This window comes from Mycetomoellerius zeteki, unplaced genomic scaffold (assembly GCF_001594055.1).
Source record: "Mycetomoellerius zeteki isolate Tzet28-1 unplaced genomic scaffold, Tzet1.0 scaffold106, whole genome shotgun sequence".
NCBI lineage: Eukaryota > Metazoa > Arthropoda > Insecta > Hymenoptera > Formicidae > Mycetomoellerius > Mycetomoellerius zeteki.
Genome location: NW_017255975.1, coordinates 4,857,735 through 4,882,685, shown reverse-complemented (window position 1 = coordinate 4,882,685; position 24,951 = coordinate 4,857,735). Strand labels below are relative to the sequence as shown.

At 33.0% G+C, this 24,951-nt stretch overlaps 1 protein-coding gene across 6 annotated transcripts in view; it reads right to left on the bottom strand.

The window, feature by feature from the left end:
• Window positions 1-7,342: 7,342 nt before the first annotated feature.
• The window catches only part of trc (Serine/threonine-protein kinase tricornered), a 157,705-nt gene continuing 140,096 nt past the window's right edge, over window positions 7,343-24,951 (bottom strand). For all 6 annotated transcript variants that reach the window (XM_018450413.1, XM_018450380.1, XM_018450391.1 and 3 more), the window contains 9 exons: window positions 16,376-16,452; window positions 12,573-12,806; window positions 11,528-11,735; window positions 11,322-11,439; window positions 10,884-11,023; window positions 10,589-10,789; window positions 10,129-10,281; window positions 9,885-10,043; window positions 7,343-9,521 (listed from right to left, as the gene is read on the bottom strand). In XM_018450413.1, the coding sequence (XP_018305915.1) occupies window positions 9,406-9,521; window positions 9,885-10,043; window positions 10,129-10,281; window positions 10,589-10,789; window positions 10,884-11,023; window positions 11,322-11,439; window positions 11,528-11,735; window positions 12,573-12,806; window positions 16,376-16,452 (1,406 nt within the window). In that variant the 3' untranslated portion in view covers window positions 7,343-9,405. The remainder of the gene's footprint in view (window positions 9,522-9,884; window positions 10,044-10,128; window positions 10,282-10,588; window positions 10,790-10,883; window positions 11,024-11,321; window positions 11,440-11,527; window positions 11,736-12,572; window positions 12,807-16,375; window positions 16,453-24,951) is intronic.

Below are 24,951 nucleotides of genomic sequence, written 5' to 3'. Positions count from 1 at the left end.
ATATAACTCCGAGTGTTTAAATGGCACTTTGGAATCTAAATATCCGATGATACATTTGCTGGAGCTTTTAGATATCATTCAATGTAAGAATTACTAGACGCATATAGGCCAGGATCCGAGTAACGAACTAATACACAAAGAGCATAATTTTCATCTGCCGAGCTCTCAATTAAGCCCACGGTGGCTATAAGCGTACGGTGAATCATGGGAGAATCGGAATGCCAAATCGTCGATTGTCATAGCTCGTTTAGAGTCCACCGAGACTTTTAGCCTGAGCTTAATTAACGAGGTCGATGGAAGAGAACCAACACCAATAAGTGCTGAAACGCTAATAATTCCCGTTCTAATAATTCCCACCACGACAGCTGCATTATGAAACATGTCGACTGTCTTCAATTATCCAAGAATGTCATTAATAATAACGATAATAGCGAATCGCTGTAAGTTCATTTATGTTTCAGTTAAAAAGAATAAGATACAGGATCAACAAACATTTATAATTATTTGAAAACTTTAATTAACGGCTATTGTTTATGTATCTTGTGCAGCTTCGAAAAATTGGTTCTCCGGTTATCTTAAGATAAATAGCAGATTAATTTCTTTTTGGTGTTAGAGACAAGAGTTTCTTTATAACACTTCGGACGCGACCGCAACATGTAGCATGATGCTACAAAGTGGCGAAAAAGTCGATTCGTTCTCTCCCCCTCCGGATTCTCAATTAGTATCTTTGCTCGGAAAGCTCGGACGCCATCATGATGCCGGAACGAAGTGAGCAATGCGAGCGGCTCGTTCGCTCGCTTACGTACGCAAAGGAGGCCTGCTTTTAATGCGTGCGTGTCGGTGCGTAAGTGAGAGGCGGAGCCGTGCCTCGACGGAGGTCATAGGGCAATACCAATCACAGCCCCGTGATAACCACTCTCCCTGCCATGCGTCCCGCGGATGCGTGCATGAGTGCGTGCATGCGTGCGTGCGTCCTCGCATATACGAGCGCGAGCGTGCGTCATAGTTGCAAAACTAATTATTTCTCGCGGCGCTCTCGGTGCCGTCGGGCGTATCCCGTTGAACCTCGCGATTTTCAAAGGAGAGGGAGATCGACGTAATCGAGTTTGCATACGATTTGCCGAAGATATCGGATTCTTTGCGAAGGAAACGAGAACGCGAAGACTCATTCCGGGCGCTCTTCCAGGAAGTTCAAAGTTTCCACCGCTTGAATCGCGGATTTGACTGATTATTCAGATTATTGACGCAGCTCCGTTCCGGAACTGTCACGTTCATTCGCCACCGATTGTAGCTGTCCGATAAGAGCTCCGCTCGTCCTCTCGCTATCTAATAGCTTATAGCGCCGCATCTGGCGCTAAATGCATCCTGTCGGATTAACAATTTTATCTGCTCGGTATGAAGACTTTCTTCGTTGCTGCGCGAGAAACCGATAATTATACAATCGCATTTAAGCTCTGGATGCGGCTACATGAGTCTCGGCTCACGATGATATATGGGAATGCGCTCTTCGCGTTAGATAAATTATTAATGTAGTTGTAATTGCATTATGGATCTTTCGAGGGATCTGCATTCTATATAAATCTACATAAATATAATTTAAATGTTTCAAACATAAAAGTAGACGTTACAAAAATCAATAAATCGTTTGAATTAAATAAAAAAGTTTAAGATTTTTATCTAACAAGCATCTCCCTTTTATTAAAAAAATATTATTATACAAAAATATTTTTATATTTAAAAAAAGTTGATTCTCTCGTCCAAATATTAATTCTTTTTAATTTTTGACATATCGTAATTTTTCTAGAAATATTTCGTAGGAGATTGAATCAAGAAGTCCACGTGTTGCATTTGTCAAATGTAATTTGTAAGCACATTGGTCTATCAGAGAAAGATAGATACGTGTATGTGTGTGTAATCATGGACCCAATACATGCAAATTTTCCGCAGTCACAGAGAATTCGCTCCTGGCTCGCTCGTGGTTAGCGAGGGAAGAGAACGTATGCGGAAATGGTCGGTGATACATCACCGGGATCAATCCAATCGCATTTTCTCAGGAGTCAACCGCCGGCGCGCGCCGTGTCACGACTCGCATAATCGTACGATTTGTACGTGTCGCTGTGCCGCCCGAGACATAGGATTTCTCTTCGAGGCAACACCTCTCTTGTTGCCTCGAACATGAAATTTGCAGTTCGTCGTTTGCGATTCTAAATGCAAGTAGAAGATATTACGCGGTCGCACTACTTTATATGAAAGAGTTTCTAAAGATGTCCTCTGATTCAAAACTCGCTTAATTTAGAATTAATTTTCTCATTGAGGAGAACGAATAATATTTCTCTAAGATTGTGCGTAAATAAAGCGGCAAATGTCGCGTTTGTGTATATTTTTATATTATTTTTATATAGTTCTTAATAATTGGCCTAGCTAATAATTTCAACTTCAATCATTTCGTATAACATGATTTCTTCAAAGAAACGATAGATATAGTAAGATGTCATCTTGGTATATATATAGCTTCGATTTCCTTCTTATACATTTTTCTGTAAAATGTATAAAAATATAATTATAATAAAAATTTGTTTAACTTGCACTAAAAATTCAAGTATAATGTAGTAATGAATACTATTATAAATTATATTATTAAAAACTAAAATGAAAAATTATTATATAGTAAGGTCAATTAGAAATTGAAACTTATGATAATAACTAAGCTCGACTGATTTATCGCTGAAAAAGTTCATACAAAAAACTAATAATTAATAAACAATTGTTTTTGTGCGATTCAAATCCGAGCTACTAACGCCATCATATCGGTGAAATGCGGTGAATTGGAGGCCAGAACTGGATTAAAGATGTCAGTAGCGAACAGAGGTAAAATTACCATCGCTGTAAAAGCGGTTGCCTGCTGCACATATACTTTCGCTAGAAATAACAATATCAAAAGAACAACTTTTAATTGGGATACGATTTTGACGCTTTAAAGCAAATTAATTTGATAAAAAAATTATTAATTTTTTGTAGTATAAACTGCTGCTTATAATATATTTGTTAAATTTTATCTGTCAAGTACAATTAATATATTATAATTAAATTGATCATTTCGAAAAGAGGTAAATATATTTGAAAATATTTTCTTCGTATGTAATAAAGCAAAATTTCAAAAGATATTTTACAAGTACTGTAACGTGATAATAAGTCATTTGAATCAAAAATATGCAACTGAAAATTATTGCATTTCCTACATTTCAATTTTCAAATAAGCATTTATTTCCTCTTTATCTTTTCGGAGTAATTAGTTATATAGAGATATTAATATAAAAGCATGTTTAGATGCATTTGTCATTTTAGTAGAAATATAAAAATCTTTTTAAAATTTTATGAAATCTTTAAAAATAAAAAATTTTGATTTATAACATGTTACAAACAAAAAAATATATAAAGTATAATTTAATTAATGCATCAAAATGTATTTTAATTTTATCGTTTAATGTTGCAGTTGTAATTTAATTAAACCATGCAGTATATAAAATAATAATTATTGACCCAATTTTGTCTTAGAATCAGATGATACATGTCGTCACCCATTATAAAATATTCCTCTAACTTGCAATAATTTTACAGTTATCTATTACGCTATTACCGAAACAAATTACCGTACTTCGCAAATAGCCTCCAGGTTGCATCTCTGCCAATGGAACTTCATGCTAAAAATCGTAAGCAATAGAATGCTATGCAGGGAACACGTACGAACCGTTTGCTAGAGAGTTAAAATAAAAAACAATTTATTAACGACATAATTACAATAGTATATTCTGCGTGTGGAAAGCAATATCTCTTTTTTTATACATCGTTTTTTATTTTATCTCGGACCGTTCGACAATAATTCCTCGATTTAATCACAAGCCTACTATAAAATATTCGCACTTGATATACCTCGTTCGTCGTGCGTCCGCGTGTGTGGTTCGCGTTCTTGTCTTCCCTCTCTGTCTCTAAAACGAATTAGCTGACGATTTGTATGCAATTGTTTTTACATAATCGCGAATCTTATACGACAAATGTTACATACAACGGAACAGCCGGACATCGTGTTGTATAAATTTGTTTGACGAAATCTATTTTCGTACAATTGATTGCAATAATGCGTTCGCCTTTATATATGTATGTTGAAACTGAGAAATAGGCTCCTGAAACTTTTTAAAGAGAAAATAGTAGACAATATTTTTTATAATTTAAGAAAATACTTTATAGCGCAATAATTTAAATATTTAATTTGACAATTGATAAATTGACTATTGACAAATTAATGACATATTAATAATTAATAATAATAAATTGTTATTATTACTATTAATAAAAACTTACGTATATTTTTCCATTTTTATCGAAGAACATCTAACAGTCTGAATGATTAAGTGCTTTTTATGAGGAGTAAATAAACGCTTTTTCAAGAATTAATCATTTATAAATTAAATATGTTCATATTAATAGCATCCAAGGTATATATACGAGTTACCAAAACATTATCAGAAGTTGGAACTATTTCTCTTCTTATCTTTTTCGTAGTAAAGTTGCCCATTTAAGAATTCAAGGTAAGCACTACAGCAATCACTGCACTCGTTTTGTATGTAATTGTTTTTACATAATCGCGAATTTTATACGACGAATGTCACGTACAACGGAACGGCCGGACATCGTGTTGTATAAATATATTTGACGAAATCTGCCCTCGTACAATCGACTGCAATAATGCGCTCGCTTTTATATGTATGTTGAAATTTTTATCATGATGGTGTTATCTAGTCACCGTAAACTTATGACGCGCAGGACTGGCCATGCTAATAGTTTATTATCACTATGCTTGAACAGGGTTAATCATGGAGAGTTTCTACCTAATAGAGCTATACTAAGTCCGGCTACAAAATTCAGCTAAATCACTGTACAAAACGAAATGAATTAAGCCGCATTGGTACGGAACATTTGCGCAGTTACAGTGACAGATAACACTTGTACCTCCAAACAAAAAATTTGATTCACACGATTGTCGCAACACGTACTCGCTTCCGTTATCCTCGAGCGAAAATGTGCTAATAATATTATTTCGGTTCCTCAATGCGCATCAGGATAATTCAAATGACACGCGACCTAACAGTTTGTATAGAATACGGATGAGACGTAACGAAACATAATAACAAAGTTGAATGAAGTGTAAAGAAAAAATAAAATTCTGGCAATAATATCGCTTGTTCTTCAGACGTCAAATTTTTATATTGGATACAACAAGCATTCGATATGATTCGAATGCTTTTTCTAGCTATATTTACAGTCATTGTAATCCAAATAAAGTTATTCAATATTTGATATTTATAATGAGTAACTTGGCGCAAATTATAAATATTTAAGTCGTAGAATTTCGAATTTTTTCTTTGCTTTCTTCTGAACATTTTCTTTTGTATAATTGTGTTATATCTTTATAATACTTCAAGAACATTTTTTTCTTAAGCTTCGTACGTCTCAATCCGCAGTTCTTGTAAAATGATAAGTGCAACGAAATATTTATCCAAGAGCACTTTACACAAATCGTTATTTCGCGCACGGAGCAATCGAAAGATCATCATCGCGCACAACACGATTATTCTCTCTTAAGCCTGAATGAGTAATATGCAGGATGCAATAAATTCCATGATAAAACTCATCTGAGAAGTGATTTTTATATTATTAGATCAGCCACATTAATTTTTAGACGCTTACGCTCGACTCGAAAAAGTTGAGCTATCGTTCACGATATAATTTCAATAAAGCGATAATTAGTAGGTTTTTTTATTGTGTGTTTGTTTAAACTGCATATATAAAATATAATAAATTCGGAATATGCATTAACATTTACATATTGACTTACATATTGATTTACATGTTGATTTGTTTCCAAATTCACACTTACCTGATTAGAGCTATCAAATTTTATTTCGTGCAAAAAAAGAAATTTAATTTTAGCCAACTTCATCTAGTCTTTAAGAGAATGGACTCTCATTTTTATTTTATTCATGATTTTTATAGACATGTTGACATTCAATCATTTGTTTAATTACTAATTTTTCTAATTATTTATTTTTCAGTGGAAAAAGTTAACGATTTACCGTTGTGAAAGAACTTTTCGTCTTTCTTTCGACACATTTTAGCAAAAGTTTTTCCAGATAATTTTACAGTGCAGATTTTAACGGTAATCTCAGTATTTGTAATTTTGAAACATTACTCATCCAAGCTTAAAATATATTGATTAAACAAGCGAAGAAACGATTCCTCTTAATATTCGAACATGTAGAAATAATTATCGCATTGTTGTATGCGATCAATATACATGCGTGTGCGTGTGATTAATCGTATATGTATAATATTACATAATCCGAGAACCTTACATATCGCAACAGAATCACATGATCAAAAAGATGACAGCTATGACAAGAGAGACAGAAGACGCGTAGGAAGCGAAACCTTCGGACGTGTAATTATCGAGAACGTCATCGGAAGCGGTTCCTATTCGACAAGAGAAAAGAAAAAAAAATAAAGAGACTCCTTGACGAAGAAAAAAGTAACTTAATACCTAATTATTACGAATTAGCTAGGAGAGATCTATCGCGGTTTCTTTCATTTAAATTAACCGTAAAATTAACAACTAATCAGTATTCGTACAATGATAAGAACACTAGCGTAAACACGAGCAAAAACGTGAGATTGAATGATATACCGTACGTTTAACACACCCGTAATACGATTCATCATGCGCGATATACAATAATAAAAAGTCGAGGATGGCAGTACAGCGGTAACCAATTAAACATCGGAGCTCAAACTGCCTTGCTCTTAATAATATTTAGTTGCCTCGTCAGTATTTCCTGTGTACATCGACAATCAATACCGTTAAGTCTACTTAGAGATTTCCCTCTCACATGTCCTCAGAATTGTTTTACATCAAATGTGTAGTAGCTCGATACGTGCGTACATACATTTCGTCATCATCTCGTTATATCATAATACGTTCGTTCCCTCTCTCGCTTTCAGAAAAAAAAAGAGAAAAAATGTACACCCACCTGACTTCGAATTCAGAGCACACCTATAATTCAACACCTAAATTTAGCGCATATTACACTTCCTTTCTCTCTTTGCTAAAAGGTATCTCTATGTATATACTTTTTTACATATATACTTATATATTTATATATATATATATATATGCACTGTGAATGTTCCAGGGCACCGAAACTTGCTGCGTCGAAGGCATCTCGTGGCTATTGTTGTATCATTTATTTAAACTTTCTCTTTAAATAAATAAATTGTGATCACTTTTTCGTTTTTTTTCTTTTCTTTGCTTAGTAGCATGGACGTCAGAGCATCTGTACTCAATGGCGACAAGAGGAGAGACTAAAAGTATTCCATAGCTCCCTAATTTTCCCGCTTACGTTACACTCGTCGATTTAACTCCTAGCATAGTGCAGAAAATAGTTTTCATTTTTCTTTTTTTTCTACTAGCTTTATTCGCGGGTGATTTTCTTCTTTTTTTCTCTTTGTTTAAATTACTTGCTTAATTGGTAGTACACCGTAGTCTAGATTACACCGTAATCTAGGCGCTCTCTGCTTTATTTAAACTACCTGGAGACTTCATTCAGTAAACGGTATTAAGATACATACGCAGGCGGAGTAGTCGTACGAAACTAATCTCTTCGTCGAATGTACAGTACAGCGTGGTTGCGTGATTATTAAGTGGAGACACGCCGGAACGTTACGTGGAAGGAGCGTTGAGAATTTTTTTTTCTACATGTACTATATTATCCAAACGCAATTACGTTTTGAACGCGTACGCGTGCAATCCTTTGTTTAACGTATAGGTACTTCTGTGTGTATGTATGTTTGTTATCTTAAATGTTATCTAGTCTCTATCGTTATTACGCTATTTTATTAGGTGCCCTGGCTGTCAGCAAAACTACGAAATGTAAATCGTAAAATTGTTTACAGTGCGATCGAAAGAAAAGGTATTCGGTTCCATCGAGTGTTAAAATACACGGGCGTGTGTACGATTTTCTATACACTGTCGCAACACACTGCCATTTTTTTATCGTTTTCCATCGAAGAAGTGGCATGTCTAGCTCATATCTTTCGTTTAAACGTACGGATTTGTTGGGCTGTCTGTTAGGAACCTTAATAAGGCAACGAAGGAGCCCTGAATCTTACAAGTGTAATCTTTCTTTCTCCCTTCTTACGCCTTTTTACGGTATCTTTTGAAGTCTAGCATCCTTTATCGTGTATTCAGACACGGCTAAATGTTTATTATTGCCTTACAAGAGAAAGAGAGATAGAGAAAGAGAGAGACCCGGTACCGAAAATTTACCATTACATAATGCTGTGAAATCACGTAATGATAAAACGTGTAAAATATATAGTAGGATTTTTTATACATATATGAAAAGCTTCGCACGCGTGTCATTGATTCTATTAGTAATTCTTCTAGTTTCGTGAACGGATCTAAGCTCTCAAAAGTAGCGCAAAATACATAATATTATAAAATTTCATTACAACAACTTTTAAATTTTCAAGACATATTGAAATACGATTAATCACATATATACAACATCAATAAAAGCATAGCATCCGCTAACAGACAAAAAGGTCCGAGAATAGCAGATATTTTCAACAACTTCATATATATCACAGAGAGTTAATTATAAATATAACGTTTGAACAGAGAGAAAAAGAGAGCTTGATTCGAGAGCTTAACCGAGCTTTCTACAAATGTATTTCGCATGATAAAATTTCGTTGACACACGCGTCGTATAGATAAATAAGAAGTACATAAGGATTATGGAACCGAGGCTCTCTCCGATCATTTCCGTTTAATACCATTACCACAGAGAGCTTATTATGCTACGCTTCGCACAAAACGCCTCATCCGCGGCACGACAAGAGTAAAGAATAATGCTTCTCGACGGAGAAACTTATGAGAATCACCGTGAGTCACATAACGAAAGACTTCGTTCGCATCGCCTTAACGCGTATTATCGATGCACGCGTCGAGACGTGCAATATTCGTGTATTGTGCACTTTTATCGCTATACTCTTCTATATCTGCCTGCCTGTCTGCTTGGCTGATCGAGCTTGTCACCGCTCGCGACTGTCGATGTCCGTGATCGACGCTGCACGTATTCATGACAATCCGTGCTCATCACGTATATACAAATAAGAATGATTCGATACTTAAACCGCGCCCAAGAGCGAGACAGGTCAACCATCCGCCGTACGCGACACCATTGCCGTCGACGGCGGCGGATGAGGATGATGTACCAAGGCCGGAATTTCGATTACGTCAGCTGGCTGCTGATTGGCGACGGCGCTGTTGATCGAGCAGGAAGTGAGGGGTTGCTATTTCTTGGTCGGTGTGCCCCGTTGTGTCAGACCCTCGAAGCGCTTGAAGGTGTAATTAATGAATACCCAGTCCTTGTATATTACCTCGCCATCCTGTGGCATTGGTGCGGACGCTATAATGAGGCAAAACGAAAGGATGAAATGTGTGTATGTGTGTGTTACAGATTATTGAAGCAATTGGATAATAATAAGGAAAAAATAAATTAATCCGTAACTGCTCGCATGGGAATCAATTTGATCCACGCTTTGATTTATCTATGTTTCGTATGTAAATAAAATTAATTTTTATTTATAAATAATTATAAATTTTGAGACATATTTTAAACATACAATAAAATAATAATTTTCAAACATTAGAAATTAAAAGAAGTATATATTTAAAAAATATTTCTTTAGTAATATTTTTATTCGTTTATGCGTCTAAGTCAGTTTGACCACACGAGCATTTACATATTAAGGGAAACATATATACGTACGTATCTCTAATTTCACGTCTGGAAACTCGTCAAAGTTCGACGTGTCGTCGATGGATCGCACTTCGACCGGTATAGCAGCTGGTCTTTCCCTGATGTGCTCCCAATCGACACCGCGGAAGAAAGGCGCTAATTTGAGCTCCTCGATGCCTCTTTGCGCTCCTATGAAGAACAATCACGATAAAGATCAATCATTGTGAAAGATTCTTTTATTTTAATAATTCCAGATAAAGATGCAGAAATTTACCTAATCTTCTATCGGCTTCGCAGCAAAATCTGATAATAGTATCTTTAGCCTCTTCACTAATGGGAACTTCCGGTGGAAACACTAACGTTTCTCGCCAGTTCATTACTTTTCTATACGTCTCCTGTGGATTTTCACTGCAGAATGGTGGATATCCTAAAATAATTATGTTATTGTTAATTTTAACAAGATTAATTTTTAAAACTTTTATTCTATGATATGTTCAGCCCTAATAATTATCTTGCAATCAATGTTATCGTTATAATATCATTATTTAATATGTTTGTAACAGTATATTATTTCATATTTGTAATACATGTATAATATAATAAAGAAGTATGTATTTTTGTAGAGTAAAAAATTAATTAATATAAATAAATTAACAATTATATAGATTGTTTTTTAAATAATTTATTAATTACAAATGAATTTTATAAAAAGAAAAATACGCAACACATCATACCTATAAGCATCTCATACATAATAACTCCCAGAGACCAACAGTCGCAAGCCGGTCCGTAACCTGTTTGCAGAAATACTTCCGGCGCGATATAGTCTGGAGTGCCTACCGTGCTGTAAGCCAGCGCTCTCCTGTTTCTTTTCCAGCTCTCAGCTCTCCTTTTGCTGTCCATCGCGCCGCCGCTTCCACTCCCGCATGATGTCACTGCGTGAAACACAGGCGAGACATCAATTAAATTGTAAATCGACATTACGTAAATATTTTTCTTTGACGCATTTGCGAAAAACGTCTTACTTACTGAAATCGGAAGGTTTCGCTTGACTCAGGTCTCGGTAAAAATCAGTCCTATGTGATTTCTTCAAACCCGTGCACAGTCCAAAATCAGAAAGTTTTATATGGCCCCGTGCATCCAGCAACAGGTTGTCTGGTTTGATGTCTCTGCAAAATAAAATAAAATTAATATAAATAATTGTTTATTGTACATATAAAGTGTATAAAAACTATATATTTAAATATAGATGAAATGAAATAATTAAAAAATTCGAAACTCTTGATTACTACTAGAAGGATAAGAATTTAATTAAAAAATATATCACAAAACAGATACTCGAAAATTTCAAATATTTTATTTTTAAAAGATTAAAATCAGTGATTTATAATATAAATAAATTTCATTTAGTCCTAAATTTTATTTAATCTAATTATTTTTCCAAGAATTTTGACGGGATGAACATACCTATGAATAAAACCTAATTTGTGTATGGAGTCGATCGCTAACGCCGTTTCGGAAATATAAAATTGCGTGCACTCCTCGGAAAGCGTGTCCTTCTTCATGAGTAACGTCATCATGTCACCTGTAATTCATTTCGCTTGAATTATTCATGATGCCCAGAAATAGCACTTCCGTTTTCAGCTTGTCGCAAAGATCGATAAAAGACTTACCACCGGGAAGAAACTCCATTATTAGATAGAGATTTATAGGATCTTGGAAACTGTAGTACATCTTCACAACCCATTGATGGTCCGCTTCCACGAGGACGTCCCTCTCCGCTCTGACGTGCGCAACTTGCTCCTTCTCGAGCATGTCTGCCTTCCGGAGGATCTTCATCGCGTACACGTGTCCAGTATCTTTCTTCTGTACGAGTCTTACCTGTACATTTTTTTTTCATTTTATAAAACAGTACGTTTGGAATGAAAATACCAGCAGATTTTCGTCGAATGAATTAAAAACATTTTTCCATCTAATTTTGAATTTTACGAAAGGCATTGTCGCTTGCTCCGCGAAGCGAAGCGAAACGCTACTTCTTTTGAGAAGTAATGAGAAAATTTCGCTCTCTCCTGAATAACTACCGCCTGAGAGAATCTCGCGTATTTCCACTATTACCGTAATTATGACAATCATGAACAGAAGTTAATCTCTGTCTTTATGTAGTTAAAAGTCGCTGCATAAATGAATAATTTACACATGACACACATACGACGAGTATATCATTTAAGATGTCATTTAAACAAATAGAAAGTTTCATTTAGAGAACATCGTTTAAAATCTTCATTTCTCAACAAAATGAGAATGTTTAGTAATATCTATTACTCTTTTTAAATACTTATATTTGTGAATTTCAGGTAGCTGTATATCGCAATAAAATCACACTTTTAACTTTCCGCCAGCCACATAAATTTTAACTTTTCCATCAGCAATAGTTTCTCGTCGAGAAATAGAGTAAATTTTTTATTTTTTCGGATTATATAAAAATCTTAAAAAATCCTAGTATATTTGTGAAAGTTTTAATAATGAGTTTTTACCATTGTAGAAATCGGATTGTATTTTACTTATTTTTTTCAAATATAAATTTATCTATTAAAATTCAATCAGCTCATATCAAGCTGGCACAATTAGACCAACAGCTAATCTAGCATAATTAGACCAACCTAACTGTCCTAACTCGTTCGCTACATATATATACATCAGTTATCGATGCTTCTTTACCTCGCCAAATGCTCCCCTGCCGATGACCTTGAGAGGTTCGAAGTCCTCGACGCCAAGCCTGGACCGCTTCAATCGGAGGAATTCGGTCTCCTTCTGAGCATGCTGCTGCCTCTTCTCCTGCTTCTGCTGTTCCGAGAGGCCCTCATCCTTGAGGGACTCCTCGAGCTTCGCCAGCCTCTGCTTCCGCTCGATGTGCTGCGCTATCAGATTGCTGTAGTAGTTCTCCAGCGTTACCTGCAAAAGGCAAAACGCGATGCTCTGATTATCATCATATCAAGCTTGTATGGTCCTCCTCTTCCTGCGATGTCGTCGCTCGAGAGCTCGTAATACGATCGATAACACTTTATCTTGCACACGACAAAACCACTTCCGCTGGTCGCACGCGGTTACCACGGTTAGTGCGATTATTATGCTCACCGAGATCAGGTTCGCATTGCGAAATGTTTCGAAGCCAGCATTACTTTTCGCTGGAGCAACCGTGAAGACGGAGATAGAAAGAAATTCTCGTATTTTCCAAAGTAAAACTGCCACCTTTCTAAATTGAAATTACAACTGTATGGAATATGGAAGTACTATTTTAATTACATTTCCACTTTCCGTTAGCGTAAATATTTGAGATTATGATGCAAATTAAAATTTATGTTTCAAGAAAAGTAAAATGAAATAAAAATAACGTGAAAAATGAAGGAAAAACTAAACATTTTCTATTATCCTTTTTAAACAAATGTAAATAGAATTCTCGAAAAATAATATATTTAAAATTGTGAAAGGGCTGCAATGATAAGAGAGAAGAAAAAATATGATCTCAATTTATAAACATCAATCACCGGAATATGTTTATATTTATTTGAGTTTTATATTTTATCATCTCTTGTATATTTACGTCTGTTATTTATTTATTTATATTATCTATTTATTTATTTATACTTTTTTTTACTTTGAATTGTTCTTTTCTCACTTATTTTAACTTTGACTTCTGATCAACTTATTGTTAGATGTAATTGACAATATTCTTAATTAACTGCGAACATTCAAATTTTGTCATTCTTCTTTTTTACCTGAAAACTTTTTTATTTAATTATGCGAATCTCACGCTCCTGTTATGATTGGGTGCGTCATTTTTTCTTTTCTTTACTATCATAAATAATTGTATACCACAACTTTTTACTTTTAAGTCTCGGTATTTAGAGGTAATGTCTATATATGCCTTTATCTCTGGTTTTCTTATTTTCCGACCACAATGGAACAATACAACTTTTAATTTTGGAAATTAAAAGTGACTCCTTTTCAGTTTTCTTGGTAGCGTAGGACAGAGTAAGTAATAAGTATATTTCAAAATTTTATGAGCGTATTTTTGGATAAAAAGGAAGAATAAATAATCCTACACGGAGAGAATTTTCTTTTAAAATTTACCCTGAAAATAGGGTAGTTGTGGTACAATACAATATTTTAAAGATTTTTACCATGCACTTCACTAAAATTGATCAAACTTATTTTATACTTTATTGTAGTTTCATTGATGAATGAGAGAGATTTACATTCAAATTCTTCAAATACAATGTTGTTCACGACTGTCATACTTACAGGGTAAATTTTAAGAAAAAATTCTCTCCGTGTATAAACATGTCACAATTCGTTATCGAAGTAAAGGACGTAAATACAGTAGTATAATATAAATAATGATTTTATTTAAACAAATAATGATTTTATTTAAAACTATTAAGTAAGTTTTTTGATTAGATTATATTTAAAACATGCTCAAAATGTTCTTCATTATTTTCCACATGCTTAAGCACGACGTATCCATAATATAGTCATTATATTCAGTATTTGAAATCTGTTTGTGTCCATTAGAAACATTTCTTCTTCCATTTTATCAAAAAAAACGCCCACAAAAATTTAAAACATACTTATGATTCATCCTATATTTTTCTTTTATTGAAAATGGCTCGAAATCGAGTTAAAATGTACGAACGCTTTATTAAGTAATATAATTTCAAATATATTTTATTAAACATAAATACCATGTACCGACTCTCATCATCCCTTTTATAATTTATAATGTATTACCTTTTTAAACAATATTTAATAATCTTCTATAATTATATAAACACGAACATTTATAAACCGTGTTAATTATGTAATTCGTGATCTTATTTCCATTTAGAGAAGTATCAAATTCCAGAAATTTTTTGCAATTTTCTCCGTTTCTAATTCTCCTAACTTTTTCGGGTTTTCAGTTCTCCAAACTCTTGTATAACAACTATTTTTTTTTAAAACTTGCGCAGACACGCTGACATGGGCAACTTTTTTGCAACAGTCAACAAATTACTAACGAAATTATCGAGCATTGTCGGTAACACTGACAAACGTTGAGTAATCGCGTAATAATTAATGTACAGTAATTAGTGGGAAGAATTGGTTAACTTTTGGTAATTTTTTTTTCAGGAAAGTACACATGGTTATTAAGTAAGAAATGTTTCAAATTAAGTGGTGATTTTTACAATATAATATAATTAATTGCAAGTATTAATTTGCAACCAACATTTTATTTAGGCTTAATACTTTCAGTGTTAATTAAATTAAGGAAGCGTTTTCTAATTATAAATATATTTTTTCTAATAATATAAATTTAGATATGTATATTTATACTAACCGAGATGTCTTTCGTGAGATAAAGAATGCTTTCTAACAAGAGGCACAGGTTACATAGTGTAACATAGTGAATCATTCCTTGTTATTTGTCAATGTTAAACAAAAATAAAATGATCACTGCGTTACACCGTGTCTCTTGCTCGTAAACATCAATAAATTACACATTTCTCTAAAGTTTCATTTTACGAGATTTACAGAAATAACATCGTAGAAATTACCGTATATACAATTCTTCATAATTTTATTCGTAATAATATAATAAACAGACGGAATTGCAAATTTATTACATTATTAACCGTAATCCCGAGTAGTGGTCGATGGATTAAATCCAACCACGCGGGAATATATAGAAATATCACAATGCTTATCTTGTTAAAATGGCAATGATTAATTAGCAACACGGTCGACATTGCCTCACATGTCGACTGAAATTATTTTGATCCACATTTCTTGCTCATGTAAATGTAAAGTTTTTCGCCAAGAATGACGATTGGGAATACAAAATATTAATATTATTTATACTAAATAAATATTAATATTATTGAATATTATTATAAATTATCAGTTATTCTTCTATTAACTTCTTTTATCGTTCATTTAGTTGATTGATCATATGATAAGTTTGTGATCAGATCAAATTTATTATGACATAAGAGCTGTGTTATTACATAGTTTGATCATCATATTATGTAACATGTTTGTTATACAAGTTTCCTCGCGTCAAACTGAGAAAGTTGATAAGAAAGTTTAATATTGGTTTACGTACCATTCCTCATCGAAAATTCAAGATATTTAGATATATGTTTACAGTGTTAATTAATATTAAAATAAAAGAATCTTTACAATAAAAAATTTATTAATTTTCAATGAGATAATAAAATATCTTCATTTAAGTTTAAATAAAGATAATACCACAAGTTTTTAATTATCAAACTCTTAATATCTAATATTTTATGTGTGTAAAAACTATCACATTGCAAAAAAATATCTTCAAAATTAATTTTCAAAACCTATTTATTCGTATCAATGTTTTATGATACTCTATATATTGAATCATCTATCTCGAATGAATTGATAAATGCAGTATAAAGAACAGAATGGCTGCTATCTTAATGGAATAATCAAGTTGAAACTAAATCCGAACTCACCTTGGCCTTGGTCGCCTTGTCCAACGTGTGGCCGCTAAATCGGATCGTGCTCTCGGTGGCCGCCATCTCCAGCACTCCTGCAATGAGCACAAGAAAAGAGGTCATTCGGTGTCATTAGTCTCCAGAGTTAATATCTCTTAATGCAACTACTCTCAATGAAAATATCGCTTGAACGAATTAAAAGGCAAACGACACTCTTGCGACAATTCGTTAGACAAAGTATCGAAGAAGATATCAGCTATTTCTGTGTTAACTATAACAATATAACATTGTCAAAAAATTAATGTATCCAGAGTATTCTATATATTTTTAAAATAAAGAAGTAAAAATATAGATATTCATTGCATTTTTTAAATTGAATTAAAAATTTATGATTTCCATGTTTAAATTTTTTTAACAATATAAATATACTGAAAGTCTTATATTCTTCTGAAAATTTTATCATTAGTACATTTTCAAATTTCTATTTCATATATTCCTATATTTCCTCCTATAAATATATTTTATATTTTAATAAAAGTAAATTATTATAGAGAATATTTTAAGACATTTGTTGGTCGATTTGATTTTATATCTTACGAAGTAATTTTATTGATACTTTTTTAAATAAATAAATTATACATCACTAGAAAAAATAAGAAATTACAGAGTTTGATAATTATCACCTTTATTGGAATAACGATGTTGAACACATCTAAGACACTTCATTTTCGATCGACACGCTTAAAGAAAAGAATGTTCTTATATTCTTATATTCGAATGTTCTTATAATAAAGAATTCACCCTGTACCGCACGCGTTAAATAATAATGTTACACTGAACGTTACTATCTTTTCAGAGACAAGAAAAAACCAAAGTTACACACCCACAAAAGATGACGGAGCATTATAATGCGCATTATGAGCAAATTATCCCCAGGCAGTTGTAAGGTTGGACCGTGTATTTCCATTCGAAGACTGATATGTGGAAAAAGTGAAAACGTTCGTCATATAATTATTGGAACGATTTTAATGAGTCACACTCTTTTGTAATACAAATTTTTTCTATGAAAAGTACACTTATGATATCAACATAATGTAACGAAATGAATATTACAAATATTCGATAAATTATCTATTCTAAATAATTACTACCCGAGTGGAAATGTATCTGGGCATTCTAATGTTCTATATTGGGTCCCGTGGGAAAGATTGTGGTACGCCAGTATCTAGCCGGGCGCTACCTAATATTTACACTGAAAAAAAGATTGGCTGCTGCAGCAAATTAGATGGTAAAATATGGCATAGTATTTTTAATTGGCTGCAGCAGCCAATTTTTAGTTGCTTTAACCTATCTGCAATGTCAGTATAGGATTTCGATAGACTAACACAACCAAAAATTGACTGCTGCAACCAATTAAAAATGCTATGCCATATTTTACCATCTAATTTGCTGCAGCAGCCAATCTTTTTTTTCAGTGTAGGCGCTAGACAGAATTATGCTTGGGTGTCAAGATGGGAAAACTAGCCGAGGGCTAGCTAGCGGCCGGTGAGGCAGGATCATAATAACCATTAAGGGTATGCTCTTGCGCATGGCCACGCCCACTGTCCAATCAAAATATGTAGCAAGCATACGTCATCATTAAGCGCGAAATTCGAACGTATGCTTTTAAGCATGCCTTTCAATCCGAAAAATTTTCCGACTCCTTTCAATTCGACTCATTTTTTTGTCTTATGATGATGATTTCCGCAACCTTTAACCACATAACGTATTTTGAATGTGAAATCACTCGATTTTGCACTACAAAATTTATTCGGTGTGCTGCACATGTGTTGGCGACATATGGCGACCATATTACATTGACACGAACCGCTCCGGATATAGCCGAAGGCTGGTCGAATGTGACGTATGTTTGATACATGCGCAGTGGTCTACCACTGATTAAGCATACCCTTATACTTCTACCATATGATAATAACCATTTTTTAATATAACTAATGTTATTCAATAATATGAAGTAAGAAGTAAGAATAAAGGCCAGTTTCACCAACGCCGATTAAGTTTAATCGTGATTAACTGTCAACCGTAATTGGTTAATTCTTCTAAATAGCAAATGCGATTGGTCAGTTAATGGCCGATTAAATTAACTGGTGTTGGTGAAACTGTCCCTAAGAAATTGATCAATCACAGTCGATATATCGACGACAGTATTCTTCTCACAATCGACAGTGATTGGTCAATTTCTTACTCTTACTTCTTACTCCGTGAATTATAGACGACGCATTATGCGTTTAAAATTTATTTATTATTATTTATTATATATATATATTTTAAATCTAACTAGATTACCCTGTCCCTTCCTAGATAGCGACTAGACAGATTTAATATCTTGGGGCAACACACTGCCTCGTGATCAAAGCCTAAGCTAGACAGTTTTCTCAAATTTCAGCGGCATCACCTCGCGAACCAGGACCTAGACAATTTTCCAATATTGGGCCTATAGCGCATCGCGAACCAGGGCCAAGAAAGTTTTCCAATATTGGGGCTGGTCATTAATGCCGGCCAGTATAGCCCCAGGCTAGTCTTCCAATATAGCGCTTACATTAACTCGTGGAAAACTAGATGGGGTCCATATAGCGCTAGGTCGTAATTTCCACCCGGGCAAATTGTATTATAAATACGTTTGGGGAATTTGAAAAATTTAAACGTAACTGTATATAAAGAATTTGACACGAATCTAGAACAAATTAAATTCGAATCATCATCTGATTATTCTTAAACATTTAAAAAGTTAATTTTATAGAAGCATACTGTATCCACATAGATCTTATTTATCTCATGAAAATATTGTAACATTATATTACAATAATTATTATAACATTACATTGTAATCACGAAGTATTAATCAAATAATCACATAATCAATAATTATGACTTAATATTAATTAATTAAATATTGTTAAATATAATTGTAATTTGACGAAAACAGAATATTTTTTATTCTATATTCTATTTTTTATTCTTTTTTTATTAGAGAAATCTATTACCCAGCGCTACAAATAAATATTGTATGTTGCCTCATTAATTGGCTATTAATTGTAGGTAATTATAATTTGACGAAAACAAGATATTCTTCTATTTTCCATTTCATTTTTATTAGAGAAAACTTACTATCGAGCGTTTCAAATGAATATTGTATATTGCCTTTCCAAACACAAGAACGGAAAATCGGTTTCATTGTAGTTCCATTTAACACGTCGCAATACATTGTTTCTACACTATTATTACATTTTCTTTTGAAACTTTCTACACTAACCCGTTTTCCTTTGCAATTCAGGATTAAGTGGTTGATGACAGGTGCTCAGGGTGACCCAATTATAACTTACTGTTCCACAGCAAAATCCTTCGCGTAACACAAAGGGAATGAAAGGTCCTTTGTTAATTGTATGTTTTACAGCAACGCATAATGTGCAGATAGATTTATAACCGCATGTTAAATATTTGAAATAACGACGCTAACTATGAAGAGTTTAACGATAGATGTTAATTTGTAATTGCATTGTGATGCTATTATCCTAATTCGCTATATATATCGCGGCTTAAATAATTAAAATTTATAATTAGCCTAGGGCAATTGTTTAGAATGAATGAGTAACAAAGATACGATAATTATCATGCATATTATGTTATTTGCATGATACTTCATATATCAATAATCTTTTAACACGATTAATTATATCTCATTATATACATTATATTAATTATGTTTTTTATCTGGTTAGAAACAAAACGTATCTACAAAATAATTTGATAATTATTCAGAATAGATAATTTTTCGAATTGCTCGAAATATTCATTTCGTTACATTATTTAAATGTTGACGTTACTCTTCACATAGAAAAAAAAATTTGTATTACAAAAGAATGATGTGATTCATTAAAATTGCTGATTCATTAAAATTACTAAGCAGTCTAAATATTTATTTTAAAGAATGCTTACGAAATGAAATCTTTCAAGATAGGGCAGGTCCTGATTGAATACATTTAAAGCAACAACGAAAGCGTCATTATGTTATCAGCTTGACTGATGGAGCGACAAATTTCTCGTCCGGTTTAAAAGAACGGCACATTTCGCAACTGTATAACAAGGTGTTTACTATAACGTAAATGATGGTTCTTCATGAGGGAGGTTTATTATGAGGACATCGCGTGGTGTCATCGAATGAATCATTATTACGCAATCATGCGTTATAAGTACTAGAGCTACAATGAGCCGCAAGAAGATCCATTCTATACTGTGTGTTTCCTTTTATAAAAGTTGTATGTAAACATTTCGACATTACGTTTCCGCAATGACAGCATAACGTGACTCATAGAAATTTTACTGGTATAAATACTCACAACTGTAAGAAAAATCACGATTAGAAATATTTTGTTTTAACAAATCTTTCTATTTATTATAATGAAAAAAGATAAAAGAAATTTATTTATATTATTTTATATTAACTAAGTACGCGAAACGTGCCTATTGCGGTCAAAGTTAGATGTTGGAATAATACATCTACATATATTTCGAATAAATTTTAAATTTTAAATCTCAGCGAAATATTAATTTTGGAGTATTTTTATTATTTCAGTTTGTGTTGCAAGTCTGAAAGTAATCGGCGGCGTGCAGTCATATTTTTGAGATAAAATTTATTTAAAATACTTATATAAATGTTTATTATTCCAACTTTTAACTTTGACTGTAATAGGTGCTTTTCGTACTTACAATTAGTTGATTAGTGATTCATATAAGCGACCCTGTTTTGAATCTTGATATTGTTATTTTATATTATTTACTTTAATGAGAGAGACATTATCGCGCATAAACTTCATTATTTTAAGGATATTTCGTGATATACTATGTCGGGATAATAGCAAAGTGCTAAATCGCGTTAATCTGTAGCGCATCTATTTGTTTCGATACTCAATTTAATAGGATCAGCGATAACTGGCAAGCAGCTATTGATCCTTGCAACACTGCAACGTTATGAAACAATTAATGTGGACATTAGATCCACGTGTAAGACCTTAATTATATGGTTAATACACGAAAGCAATTAAAATACGATAAAATCAATCATTAATATTTTATGTACATCTTACTTGTATTCGTTTAGTCGTTTCAAGTACGTAAATATATTAGTGTAGTAAAAAAAAACTTTTCTGCGATTACTTATTGCGGTTTTCCTGTGTAGAGTGTTTTGAAATTTATAGAGAAGATTGCATGTTAAAGCATTAAAGTGATACATACGTGCGTGGGCAAATTAATAGAAGTTAATACAATTTCTTCCTCATATCAATTAATACATGAATTTGCCTGCAATGCAGCGGAGAAAGGTTCGATGGCCCGAACCGCAGTACGGTGGACCTACATACAAGGGTTTCCCCTTGCGGTTTATTTTATGAGCGTTGATTAGACGCGCCTGTCAGGAATATCACGCGCTATCGTAACTGCACTGAACGTTAATTATCTCGGACATCGTATTAATCATCGTTGCGTGATACGTTGCTAACGGACTTGGGACACAACATATTCAACTAAAAGCAGAAACTTATTTGCTTAATACTCGGTTAATTTCACTGGTCTCGTTTTTGGCTTTAACGTAAAATGTAACGTAAATGATCAGTGTCATTCCTTTCTAAAAAGACTCTTGGACGTGAATATGACATGTACGTCAAATAAAATGTTTCCCCGAGGCCCACAGAAAGACTGACTAATGTCGTGTAAATGGACATATGACATACGTCCTTCTACCTTCAAATCGTAAAGTGATATTGATTGTTCTGGTTCCGGACAGATACGTTGATGTATCGGGAAGTGCGAAAGTATGAGTCTATTCGTATGAAAAATTGATCCAGAAAAGACATCGAGCGACAGCCAAATTCATATTGAAACTACTTAATTTATTTATGTTTTTATTTTTTAAAAATAGCGCCATCCTTATTATTTTCTTTGCGCTTTTATATTAATATACATATATAACATATATGTATAAATATTGAAAAATATTCGATAGAAACAAAAAACAATAGAATTTAATAGTTTTAACATTTGATTTTTTAACTCTGTTACAAATTCTGTCTTTTGTTTATTGACATAAATTCATTATTATACAGAGAGAACAATCATATGACCAGAGCAACCAAGACCTTTCCCCTATTAGATACAAGCATGCGTCAGAAATAACAAAACATACGAAAAAAATGATTATGCTAAGATATCTAAAAATTTAGGTAGATACAGATCTGAAATAACTGTTAGACCATCAAAATAATGATGTACATTGAGAAAAAATTATGTATGATTAAATCAACAAAAGAGTTCAAGAATTGCATTTTAATAAGAGTAAACAGAATTCCTGGTTATCATAAAGTTATCACTAAAATATAATTTATGTAATGACTTCTTTTGTTAGTTCAATTAGACATTTTTTCAGTTTTTTCATTTTTTCCAAGCATGATGAGCAATACTATAAAAAGTATTTTGACATTCTAACAACCAGATTAAGCATCCTACATAATTTGAATAATAAAAATTCTGTTCAACCTATTATCAAAATGCCATTCTTGTTGGATCTTTCCTTTGGTTTAATCAGAACATTTTTTCAGTGTATAATAAGAAGCATGATGGGCAATGCTGCAAAGTTTTGAATTCTGATAATTGATTTGAGCATCCTACATGATTATTTTGATGATACAACAAAATTTTCAGACCTAAATTTTTTTAGATACTTCAGCAAAACTGTTCTTTCTATGTGCAATCAGTTGATTGATATAATATCATAATATTTTCAGCTTTCATCTCTGTCATCATAATTTCTACGGAAAAACTTTCCTGAAAGCCAACGTACAAACTAGTGCACATTCTGGGAAGACTCTGCGTCTGTCGCACGTGGGTGTAATTCGCGTTAAGCGACAGGATGAATGTCTATTAACTGCTGCGTTACGAGTAACATGAGTTGTAGAACATGTAAACAAACTCAGTGACGCGAAGCACACGTGTATGCGAATCATGCATACATCGTGTTCATACGCTACCGTATATCAAGAATTAATCACGACTGAGCGATCCTGTCCGATTACACCATGAAGTTATCCACCCTTGGGGAACTTTACAAAAGTCAACGGATTATTGGAAATTAAATATCATATGACATATGAGAACAAAAAAGAAACTTATTATTAAATCACGATGAAGACAAACACATGCGTTTTGCGAATTTAAAGCGTGTAAACTACTCGTTTCATTTCCGATCTGTCATAAATTGATACGAATGCCGAATAAAAGTGTTTAACAACAACCACAATTTAAAAGTGCTATCTTTTAATTCAATAAATTCTATTTACTTAATTTTTTTTCATCAAAGATATGATAAGAAATGGTTTAAAAAATTATTCAACTTATTTAAAAATTAAATGATTTTGCAACTTAATCCCTCAAATGCGGATAAATAAAAAACTATCATAATTAAGTAAAGTAAATGAGTTAAACATTAAAAGTCCTCCATCAGATTTTATCAAAAATGAGAACCGAATAATTAAAAGGATTTTTTAAACATAACTATAAACCTAATGTGGAACCTAAATTTTTGGCAAGACATGACGTAGTGCTCTATTATCGAAATGTCATGTAACAATAACCTCAGAAAAGTGGCTGGTCGCGTACGAGAGAAAGAATCGTGTGTGCTCCAAGTGGAACGCAGGGGAACTACAAAGCGAATCTTTAAACAGCAGCGAAGCGTGAGTGAATCATAGGAATAGTGGCGTTTTATACTGGAGCGTCTGCAATATCGCTCACTTACGCCGCGGTCGTCATTCAGCCTTGACGCTTATTAAATAATAACGATGGATGCCGATATTTGTGCGGACGCGAAGCGTTTTGTACATATTGGTGTATAACATGATTTCCCTCATGTCGGATTTATGTAAATAATCGTCGCTGCGCGACATTGGCCTCAATGCGATTAAAGCTGTTCAGAAAAATAATTCCATCGATGATAAGCAGTTTCTTTTTCTTGAAAGATATATCAAGTGTAGTCTTTGATAAAAAATAACTGCACACAAAAAAAAATACTATTTCTTAGTACATATTTCTTTGAACAGTACTAAGTAAATATTTACTTATTATTATTTTCTAAAAATACGTCTATTTAATAAAGTATAATTTTTAATCCAGGTTCTAAACCGTCGCCAAACTTTTTGTATTACTTTCGAATGCAATGAAAAAAAAATCTATAATTTTTTTATTTCATTAAAATATACGCGTAATCCTTAGTTCTTACGAACGATAGCTCGCATTATATCAAAACGATTCATTTTCAAATTAGGTCGTGACGACAAATTGTGAAATTTCGTGCAATTTAATTTCGCAACGTAAAAATGATTTCCATTCTATTTTTTCCGATTGATATTTTCCAATGATTTCCGATTTTCCCGATTTACGCAATTTCCAGATCCGCATGGCAACTTTGTGCTACGAAACAATGCATCATTGAAATTTCTCCATTTCCGTCTCGCGATTTTCGGTCCGAAACTCGACTCCGGCACGGTATT